General features: G+C 35.4%; 1 protein-coding gene across 2 annotated transcripts in view; it reads left to right on the top strand.

Annotated features, from left to right (window-relative positions):
- Positions 1–12,071, top strand: part of Mdga2 (MAM domain containing glycosylphosphatidylinositol anchor 2) — an 800,517-nt gene that overhangs the window by 648,109 nt on the left and 140,337 nt on the right. For both annotated transcript variants that reach the window (XR_007830679.1, XM_051146875.1), the window contains one exon: positions 3,105–3,398. Coding sequence is in view for 1 of the 2 variants with exons in the window: in XM_051146875.1 (XP_051002832.1) it covers positions 3,105–3,398 (294 nt within the window). In the remaining variant the exon portion in view is untranslated. The remainder of the gene's footprint in view (positions 1–3,104; positions 3,399–12,071) is intronic.

The following is a 12,071-nucleotide window of genomic DNA, read 5'->3' as shown; positions in this document are numbered from 1 at the left end:
GTCATCACATAGGGCAGAGGAAGTTGGAAAGGATCTGCTGTCGTCACATAGGGCAGAGGAAGCCAGGAGAAGCAATCATAGTCTCCCTGGAAAACACTTATTCTTTAGTGTCCAAGTTTAGGGTATAGAAACTTCAGTCTAAGCAGAATAAGAGAAGCTCCTAGAACTTTGGGAAAATGTAAGATTTTAATTTTGGTCAAGAGAGCTGCTAACAAAGGCTCTCTCTGATTCAAGGCTTAATGTCTTTAAGCCTGTGTAGTGTGAGCTCCTGTAAGCCCAGCACTTGGGAGGCTAAGGCATAAAGATCATGAGTTCAAGGGCAGCCTAGGCATTGGCGCAAGTTTCAGGACAGCACATTACAGGGCGGTATGGCCTAAAGTCAGGGGAACATTTCTCCCAAACAAAAGCAAGCAAGATATCTTACAGAAGAAAGGAACAATAATGTGTTATTTATACATATTTGTTGCTTAGTAGAAACTTTAAGTCATACATAAGATGATCTATTTTTATGCTGTCAAGGTAAAATCTGAATTCTATTTTACTAACTATAATTAATTAGGCAAGTATAAAGATTTCAAATGAATAAATAACAAATGTACAGAGAAAATCTTGTACTATTCATTATAGTAAAGTTTTAGGAAATTTTCAGGTAGTCAAGTATTTACTTATAATGGCATAATGTTTTGAAATCTTTAAATATTCATCATATTAAATTAAGATATAAATACCTGCTTTTGGCTCTGCTCTATTTCACTGTGTACTCCATTCCTCTCAAAAGATGAGCAACCTCAATGCTCATACCAAAAAATGCAAATATTTAGTTTCAAAACTTCAGAAATTAATGCCCAGATTGGCTATACTTATCCACAGTGGGGCTTTTGGAAGTTCTATGGAGTGAACATTTAAATAAAAAGAACCCCATTAAGTACTCTTTTAAATTATATTCTCTTTTCATTTAAGTCACACAGATTAATGGAAGTTTGGAGACATACTTGAATTGATATGCCATGCATTGTTTTGACATATATTCAAAATATTCTAATAGAAGAAGATTTGATTAAGAAATAATCTAGGATAAGACAGATAATTTTGTGAGCTATGCATCATAAACTCATTCTTATTTTTCTTGTCTCTTGTCAAAGACCAAAGCATTGAATGTGGCTCTATACATTATCCTGTGAAGCCAATGGGTATGGTTGGTAAGATGGAGTCCACTGCTCTCTTGTAGACATCACAACTTCAAGGACTCCCTTTTGGTGTCTTGTCAAGTTGTCAGTGTCTCCATCTCTGATCAAATCAAAATATTTGGCATCCTGGGTCTCAACGATCTCACTGGATAAAAACTAATATTAAATATTTACCTCTTAGGATTATTAAGAGAGTTGAATAAAATGTAAACTTTCTTGGCACATAGCGTGGAGGCCATCATGCGTGTTAAATGTCAAGATCACTTTTGCTATTTTATCTCATTTGCCCTCACAAATATTATGAAATATTTTAGTTATTTTTCTTGAAATATACTTCATAAAATTGCATGATTTTGTGGTTTGCTTTGAAAAACGAATTCTTTAGCTAAAGTATTGAGATCTCCAAAATCAATTAGTTGTGTAAATCATGTAATATTTGGATTTTTAAGGTGTATGAAGTTTTCACCATAAATTTTGTTGATGTCAATACCTATGATGTATATATTTACAACAAGAGGAGGGGTAATTACTGTTTTTATTTCTAGCTGTTAAGATGCTATAATGTGTATTGTGTAACTAATTTCTCTTAATCAAATCAAGAATATTTTTGTTTTTATTTTCTTAATCAAAATAATAATGTATATGTGAAACATTTGAATGCTAAAGTAATTTAGGTATCACTTTGAATTAATGTCTCTAAGTGTCGTAGAATCTACATGACAACATTTGTTGAAAAATAATTTGAGTCTGTTTATTTGCTGCCCTAGACCTGGACTACAGTAGGCTAGCAATATCTAATGAAAAAATAAACCTTCCATGTTAACCTGAAAACTGTAGTAACTTCAATGATTGCAGCATTAATCAGAAACTTAGAATTAGTTTCCATTTATTTCTATTTCTAACATTCTATTTAGCTCATGCTTGGGGACAATATTTTTCTGCATACAACATTTTATATAATTAAAATACAATTGCTCAATTAATGCAAATATTTTCATGGGATACTGTTTGTAGGAAAAATCACTGTATGCTATTTCCCTCAACACTTCATGTGTTGTATTAAAACTCAAATAAGTATATTTAAAGCCATTAAACTAAGCCCCCGAAAGCCTCTCAAACATCATCCTAAGTATACTCAGTAAAAATTTTTAAAAAGGAATTGATAGTGCTTATATTCGTTGAAAAATGTTTTCAATATTTTCTTATAATGATTTTGAGAAATCATAAAAATATCTTGTTAAATATCCATGTTGCTTCAAAATATGATAATTTGAAATCTCATGAAATTTAAATACCAAAAAGGGGGAGAATAAAATAAACTATCTGAGTATGGTATTGGTTAGCTGTTCTATTAAATTCTTACCAAAGAGAAAAGAGACAATTTTAAGACCACTTTTAAACTTCTAATTTTATATCTCAAGTAATTCTTTTTCCTACTATTTGCACATGTTGTGTTGCTGTGTTTTACTCATGTAATTAAAATACTGTTACTTTGGCAGTTGTCTGTATAACTGGTTTTGAATTAGCTATTAGAGGAGAGTTGTGCTTATATGTGAAGGCAACAGTTGCATCCATTTGTGATGTTTAAAACAAAAACTAAGGACCAGTTAATGGACCTAATGGTCATAAAACAAGGCATTGGACAGCATTTCTTATGTTGACCATTTGCCTTCAAATGTAATATTTTGCTTATTTTGAGAATGTATATGGTCTTCATCTGAGAATATACAATGAAAATTGTAGGGTTACTTTGAATGAAAGCACCTTCCCCTTATCTCTGTGGATCCTATATTTTATGTTATCTGCATTGTTGAATTCTTTCAATTAGCAGAAATTGTTTCCTTATGATGATCTGTGTCTCTATGTGTTTTACCAGTTTATACTAACCTTCAAAATTTTTCTTTTTCCCATTTCAAGTTCCACCCAATCTGACTGTTCCACAGGAAAAATCACCTTTGGTCACCAGAGAAGGAGACACAATAGAACTTCAGTGTCAAGTAACTGGGAAACCTAAACCAATCATCCTTTGGTCTAGAGCGGATAAAGAAGTCGCAATGCCTGATGGGACAATGCAAATGGAGAGTTATGATGGGACACTCAGGATTGTGAACGTGTCAAGGGAAATGTCAGGAATGTACAGATGTCAGACCAGTCAGTACAATGGATTCAATGTGAAGCCAAGAGAAGCCTTGGTGCAGCTCATCGTGCAGTGTGAGTAAATTCCCTTTCCCTTGCTTTCTCTGGGCGGGGGGGGGGGGGGGGGGGGGGGGAGGGCGCGGAGGGAATTGATGACGAGAATTCTGTATGAGTAAACTACGGGGTAGCTGGCACCGAATCGGTGTGAAATACTTCTGAAAATTGCTGTCCAAGTCAAATGACAGTTGACATTTATCTGGTTATTATTTAGCTATAAGAAAAGAGTTCTTCTCATGTACACATTACGACTCTGATGGCTGGAGAATGAACATCTGTTATGGTTAAATGCCATCTGGGTGAAAACTAAGCAAGGTGGAGATGGAAGTAACTGCTAATTCGGGTTACAAAGCTCTCTGGTTTCCATAGTTCATTTCGTCTTTAAATAAATTGATGCCTGTGGCCAAAATCATATATCTATTTAAAGTATTCTTTAGCCTAAATGTACGTATATGATCACTGAAACGCTACTTTTCCATGTATGAAGTTATTAGCTCGGTTGTATAATTATCTAGTAACAAAATTTATGAGGATCTTATGTGCTGAATTTCTGCCTAAATATATAACAAGCAAGTGTTTAATTATGAGCTAAGTAAGATAATTCTTGGGTTGTTTCTGTTGAAATTATGGCTGTCTTTCTTACAAAAACTAGTATGGGATTAATATTTGATCTTAAAGTAATTAAACCAATAACTTTAAGACTGATAAAACTGAGCAGTATTACTGGTACTTCTTACATTGAGAAAATGGAAAAATCAGCACAAGATTGTTAAATTTGATGTTATAATAGTAGATGATGAGAAGTATTGTACTGTTGTTTCTATGGTGACAGGAATGTGATTCAAAAAGATACCAATAGACATCGTTAAAATTCAGCTCTTTTGATATAAGAGTAAAGGTGTAAGATGCTATGATTCAGCAGAGTGCTGGCTGTAAGGACTTCTGCTCATAGTCCAGTATCCCCTTGGAAGCCAAGTGCCAGCATCATTTCCAGGTCCAGCCAGGGATGTCACTGTGTCTTTCAAGAGTTTTGAAAGACATACATGCATACATACATACATACATACATACATACATACATAGGCTTTTACATACATTTCTGCTCCTGCAAAACTAAGAGTTAAGAAATTCTAATAATACATTTTAAAATAACAAACATTCTAAGTTTCCATTGTTAAAGTTATAGTTTTGACTAATTTTCATAACTATGATACATGTAATATTATTGATAAAATATACTATGTTATTGTACAAATACATGTATATACATGTGGTATTCATTGCATCCTTTACAGAAGCTTTCATTACTCTATAGGACAAACTAAGTTTTATTTACTTAGATGTGTGTTTGTGGTATATACATGTGTGTGCATGTGTACACACAAGGAGAAAGACACATGTGTGAGCATGCGGAAGCCAGAAGTTGATGTTGGCTGTCTTCTTCAGTCAATCACCACCTTAGTTTTAGAAAGATTCGCTCATTCAACTAGCTAGAGAGGCTGACTAGGGGTCAGCCTGTTTTTGACAACCTTGCAATGGGATCACTGATGCACACAAGAGTTCTACATGGGTGCAGAGGATGTAATCTCAAATCCTTATTCTGCAGTAGAAGAAGTGCTGTAGCAAGAGTTACACTGATGGAGCCATGTCCCTCTTCCACAAACAGTTTTGCACATTGTGTATTCCAAGCATAATGCATCTATATTATGGCTAATTGCTAAAACTGTTAAATATGTGAGTAACAATTAGCAAGTATATAAATATATTTAAATATATAAACAAATATAAATATAGACACATTAAAATTAAAGGTTTGCAACACCATGCCTGAAATTTTAATTTAAGTTTTTCAAAACTTTTAAACTATCATATCAAGTTAGGGGTTTATTTCATTCATGGTATTTTCTTAGTCATCCTTGTCCCTTTCCTCTGTCCCTCTGTTGATGGCCACTTCCCTCACCCCAAAAAGTTTTCCTATACTCAGGTCAATATATTCTTTTAATTTTTTTTCTCTCCTCCCACTACTTACTGAAGATTGAAATACAAAAATGTACATAAAGATGGAAATAAGAAAAAAAGATATTATAACCTTAGTTACTCTTACTTGCGATGAAGGCATTGCCTCCTTTTGTTGCAGTCTTCGCATCTGCTGGGGAGACTTTTAAACTCAATAAATGAAAAATGTCACTGCGCCTTCCAGAATTCTCTCTCTCTCTCTCTCTCTCTCTCTCTCTCTCTCTCTCTCTCTCTCTCTCCTCTCTCCTCTCTCCCTCCTCTCTCTCTCTCTCCCCTCCTCTCTCCTCTCTCCTCTCTCTCCCTCTCTCTCTCTCTCTCCTCTCTCTCTCTCCTCCTCGCCTCTCCTCCCCTCTCTCCCCCTCTCTCTCTCTCTCTCTCTCTCTCTCTCTCTCTCTCTCTCTCTCTCTCTCTCTCTCTCTCTCTCTCTCTCAAGAACCCAGTCTCAATTCTCATATCCCATCTTCAATACCCTGCCTACTACTTAAGACTTTTTTGAGACTTAGGCTCTGAAGGGGTGTGAAAGCCCCACCTCCCACTTGTGTTTACTTGTATAAGTAGATCAGAGGTTCTCAACCTATGGGTCATAACCCCTTTTGGGGTTGCATATCAGATACCCTCTATATCAGCTATTTACAGTAAAATTCATAACAGCAGAAAATTTCAGTTATGAAGTAGCAACAAATATAATTATATGGTTGAGAGTCACCATAGCATGAGCTATTAGAGAGTCTCAGCATTAGAATTGTCGAGAACTTCTGAGCTAGGTGAAATTGATCAGCATACTGAGCTGTATGCATTTTTATTTCTAAGCAGAGCAGTAGAAGAGCTTGAAGAGCTTTATTCTGCTAGACATGTTTCTTACTTTCTAGAATATTCAAAGCCGTGTCTTCTCAGTCCTCTGGACATGAGAGTCTGGCATTGCCTCTCTGCCCCTGTCTCGGCTCCTGTTGCTCCTTTCCCCTGTTCACACCAATTCTTCAAATCTCCTGAGTATGCTTAAGTTCTGCCCCATCAGGAAGGACCTGAAGCCATGAACTCTGAATCAAAATAAACATTTCTCCCTTAATTTGAATGGTCAGGGTCCCTAATTGTAGTAAGATGAGGAATAGCTATGATAGCTCCCTTCCTTAGAACCCTCCTGGAATTCTGTCTGCACAGTTAATGTGATCAGTACAGAGACATGTGAGAGAACTGAACAAATTTTACAATAAATATCAGTGTTAGTTGAACTCACTTATTTCACTAATGTTACTTGATTCTTGTGACCTTTAGCTTCCTGTCATAATCTAAAATATCTTTGTAGATATTGAAAGGCTGTACTACAAGCATGAATGACGAGGTCTAACTTGGTTTTTAAATTTACAGGCAAGGATGGCATAAAAACTCTATATTGGATGCTGCTCTACCTTCCAAGAGAGTATTCATTTAGCCACAGAATTTTGATTTTACAAAACTATTTATTACAATATGTAATAATGTGTCTCTTGGAAAGTATCTTAATTTTTTATTTCCAAACAAGGGGAAATGTTTACATTTTCTCTGGTACCATCTCAAACCATACTGAGAAATAACAAGATTAGCACATTCCATGTATAACAGAACGGAGAATATGACTATTAGGATGATTCCCATTGTCTTAACTCTGTGAAGTTTTATGCTAAAAAATCCACTTTCTTACCTGCAGATCTTTCATCCTAATTCATAGTTCTTAACAAGAAAGGCTTCTCTAACAAAATATTACAAGCTAGTGTCCTGTGCATAACAGATACTTCTTATGTCTCTGAAGCTGTGAAATCCATGAACAAGTCCCTCTTCAGGCCTCATTCAAGGCACTAGCTTTTCAACTGGACTCATGTGGTATCATGGTGGAAAGCACGATTTCTTTGGTATAAGGTTTAGAAGGGCACTAATCTCATTTGTGTGATAGGATGCTCTCCAAAGCCACAATGTCTGGTGCCTCCCAGCAACAACTAGCTTTCAATCTATGATTTGGGTAGAAAGACAAGCATTCATATTATAATGCTGACAAGGCAGTGACTGTGTGTGTGGAATGGGGTTGGATATGTGTGTGTCTGGGGAGAGGGCAGAGTATGTAAATATAGGCAGTTATTCACCAACATTCAAGATTAAACTTGGATCTTCACATGGATTAACATTTTAAGCCTCATAATACTGTGTGTGTGTGTGTGTGTGTGTGTGTGTGTGTGTGTGTGTGTGTGTGTGTGTAATTTTTATTTATATATTAGTAATCAGCTTTTCTGTTCCAGAGAAAAGATTAGCAATGGTGGGTCATGGCCTCTTTGACAAACCTCTATGTCTAAAAATAATTACATTATTATTAAGAACAGTAGCAAAATAACAGTTATGAGTTAGCAATGGAAATAATTTTATGACTGAGGGTCACTACAACATGAGGAATTGTATTAAGGAGTAGCAGCACCAAGAAGTTTGAGAAACACTGGGTTAGAGACTAACTCTGTTTGATGGTAAATTCTTAATTTTCTCTTCTTACTTTAAAATACACTCTGCCTGAAAGTGGGTTGAGGAGATCTTTTAGTTTCCTATGAAGATATTAATACATTCAGTGTTCCTTTTTTATTTTTAATGTTAATGGTTATTAAGGAGATCACAGCATTTAGTATATAGTATTGCTTTGTTGGGATTAAATGGCTATATTAACTCTTTTGATGGTTCCAGCAGCTATCAGAAGTATTAAACAACTGAGCCCCAAAGTAATGTTAATCTTTGGAAATATTAATGTTTATATTTTCTCCCAGCATGCCCACTGCCTACTCTTTGTCACTAAGACCTTCTACTTACAAAAACCAGAAACAATTGTTTATAAGATACTATTCAATTTAATCTCTGTATAAATAATCAATGGAAATATTATCTCAGGTTAACATATCCTATACATAAATATATACATATCATACTTAACTCATTTGTGCATTTCCTTTACTCCTAAGTATTTGAAAATTTAACTTCCTGTGTATACAAATTACATTTTCAGGATTTTTTTTTTTTTACTGAATTTACTATAGCTAAATTGGCCCTGGATTCCAAATTACCTAAGAGATAAATGAATATCTTGGAGACTATCCAAGAAAATATTAAGGGATTCTCCTTCTCTACAGGACTTCTCAGCCCAGAGCACTGGCCCTGTGCTTTAGACTTAGCATCACTGAAAAGGATGACATCATCCAGCATATGCCTTATAGGAAGGAAATTAGTCCAGCTTTCCTGTCTGCTTAAGCCTGTGTTGTTGTCAGATTGTAGGTGCAAGCAGAACTTGCTCAGGGAAAATGTACCTATTAAAAGTGATTTTTAAATGCATGTATACAAAATTAGAACAGGAAAGAGCTGGGTTTAACAGAATGGTAAAAAGACCAGCTTACTTCAGCCAAGATTTGTGTTTAGTTAGTCCAATTAGCTAAGCACTTATGACCAACACAATTGTGCAGAAAGGAACTCACGTGTCCCTTTCCTGAGAAAGTTCTTCCATGTGAACCCTTCAGCTAAGGCATGAAACTGAGTGCGTGTGAACCCAAACACTTATCAACTCTTCCTTAGGGACATTCTGCTCCCTACTGCCGCCCTTTCTCATTTCATGGTAATGTACTCTCTTCTTAAATAAGTGAGCATAAACATGTATAACCATCACAATTCACTTTCTTTGTACTCATTCTTAATATTTACAAGACTTTTTTTCTAAAATATATAATTTAAGCATTAGTAAATGTTTTGAGAGTCTTTTATAAAAGAAAAATATAATAACAAGAAATCATTAAAATATCTCAACGAGGTGAACAATAACATGTCACAAGTACAAACCTGTCTACGACAATGAACTGGCCCCAGCACTGTTAAAAACAACAACAACAAAAACAAAAACAAGCAAATCAAAACAGTTGTCTTAGTGAGTGAGCAGTAAATCAAACAAGAAGGGAGAGCTCAAAGGATGGTATTATGAGAGATTGATGGGACAGTCTAATACTGCAGCAGACGATACTCTTACAGAAAGCTCCATCTACCTGCAGGTGCTGGTCACAGAATTTTACATGTTAGAAAGTTTATCTTCATTGACAGCCATTGTTAATGTAGACTTACATATTTTATTTTATGTGTTTGACTATTTTCATGTGTATCTGTGTGTCACCTTGTTACCTTGTGCCCATGGGGCTCAAAAGAGGGCACTGGATCTCCTCTACCTGAAACAGATGTAAGCAATCACCTGGGTGCTAGTAATTGACTCAGATCATCTACAACATGAAGTGCTCTGAACCACTGAGCCTTCTCTGTAGCCCACATTTTAATATGTAATGCCAGGTGTAGATATCTTGTTTTGTAGTACATTAGGTTATATTATATTGTACTCGTTTTTTTCAAATTGTGGTAAACATAACAAAACTATTTTTGCTGTAACTACTTTTCTTCTTTATGAGATTATTTTATCTGAATTTAACAACAGATTGTCTCACATAAATATAGGATAGAAAATACAGCTTACCATCATATCCCAGGAGTATCTTGAAAATATAAGAAATCAAGCATGTTGGCAAACACCTTTAATCTCAGTACTCAGAATACAAGGGCAAATAAGTCTGTGTGGGTTCAAGACCAACCCGGTCTACAAATAGTCCCAACCCTACCAGAACTAAATAGTAATACCCTGTCTCAAAATAAACAAGTAAACGGAAGGGATTTTTTTCAAGGTTTGGAACAGAATTCTTCTGGATTCTTGTAAGTAAGGGCCCAGGCTACCACAAATGTGGAAGATGCCTGTAGAGTTTCCCAAAATATTCTTTGCCAGGTTGCAATTGTTTCCTGGTAGAGGAGGCCCTGTATTGCTAATTGTAGTTTTTGGAGGCTTCCCTAATTTAAATTCTGAGAGTGTACCCCTCTCCATGTTGTTACAATAAAGAATATTTCCATTTATTGTCAAATATTCCTTAACTGACATAAGAACCCTAGATCAAGAGCCACTGTCCTGTTGGTAGCCCTTGTACAAGGAGAGAAAAGAACAGCAGGGGGAATAAAAACTGTTGAAAAATATCTCACCCCCACGACTTTCACACACAGGAGCCATTATGCTTTGAACCACCGGGTAGGCATCTTTTCCAGAGCCCTTGTCAGGTACAGGAGTTACCAAGTTCAAAGCTATGCAATATCATATGTCAGCAACCTCCTCAAGCAGAAGCAATTTAATCCAGAAATTATCTCAGAAGTCAATGCTGGCATTGCTCTCTTGTCACGCTATAAGGGCGCCAGTGCTAAAGCCTTCAGAAGATAGTTCCAATGAGTAGGAACAGAGTTGAACCTTTTCCACACTTCGTCCTCATTTCATCTCCAACCTCATCTGTTAAAGCGCCACAGCAGGTCTTTCTCTGTGTTGCATTGTTTGTTTGAAAAATTTGTTCACTTTTTCATTTTCTGCAAGGACAAGTATACTTCTACTAAAGCTCTTTGTTTTACAAACACTATTTTAGAATAGATATTGTCTGTAAAATGTTGTGTCTGTTTTCTTTCTTTATAAGACTTTAGGCTCCAAATTTGTGTTCAGATGAAAGTAATCTATATTTCACACCGTTCCATCAATCCATTCTCATTCTCCTTGTGAATTCTTCTATTCTGGTGATTGAGTCCTTCCTTGAAGCCTTTCACATTTTAGTAAACAATAGCAAAAGTTCTTCAGACTGAAACTTCCAGACTTAAATTGAGCAAACATGGTCAAATTTAAAGAAATTCCTCTTTGATTAGAAACTTTTAAGACTTGCTTTTAGTGTGGAAATCACTTTCTCTTTGATTCTAAACTATTTTCAAAGAGAATGTTGTCATATACCTTTCTAGAAAATGTATAAGTGAAGTTTTTGATATTTTATATTATCTTAGGATTTCTTGAAAAATATTTACAATGTAGGAACAATTTTACTTGTTTTTATTAGATTATATGTGTGTCTATAGGTCAGAAGACAAGTTGTGGGAGTCGTCTTTTTCCTATCATTGGGTCATATAGATTGAATGCAGGTCATCAGGCTAGGTGGCAAGTACCTTTGCCCACTGAGCCATCCATCTCTTAGAATCTTGAGTAAAATGTTTAAAATATGAGGATAATTATATAAAATTAATTCATAGAGAATAATAAAAAAGTAGAGAATTGAACACTATTTAAGGAAATGTGAAGAAGTTTCTTAGCATTTATTTGCTTTTGTACAATCTTCATGCATGTAGTTTCAGCTTCTTTGTATCCATCATTATCAACAATTTTTCTGAAGTTCAAAGTTCTGAGGACGTTATCTCATCTACACTTTACACTTTCCTAGTGTGTACCATGGGGTGATTGATATAGAGCGTTATAGTCCAGTTAAGGATATGAATAATTACAGTTGATATTTTTGATGCAAAGGTTCACACAAAACTCTAAGGTACAAATGTATCAGCCAATCAACCACACATGTGCATAATGAAGATACACACGCTGAATTATCACAATCATGACTGTGTGTACAGAACATCTATTCCTTGACTATCCATCCATCTCTTTGCATGGCTCCGGACATTTTGTTGACTGAACACTTGTTCTCGCTAATTCATTCTTCTTTACTTCTCTTTTATGACAGCAAAGTATACACTGGTTCTATTTTAATCCCATAGTCATGCTATTTATTCCTCCTA

This window comes from Acomys russatus, chromosome 1, assembly GCF_903995435.1.
Source record: "Acomys russatus chromosome 1, mAcoRus1.1, whole genome shotgun sequence".
In the NCBI taxonomy this organism is placed as follows: Eukaryota; Metazoa; Chordata; class Mammalia; order Rodentia; family Muridae; genus Acomys; species Acomys russatus.
The sequence above is the reverse complement of the archived record's forward strand: the minus strand, read 5'-3'. Positions and strand labels throughout refer to the sequence as shown.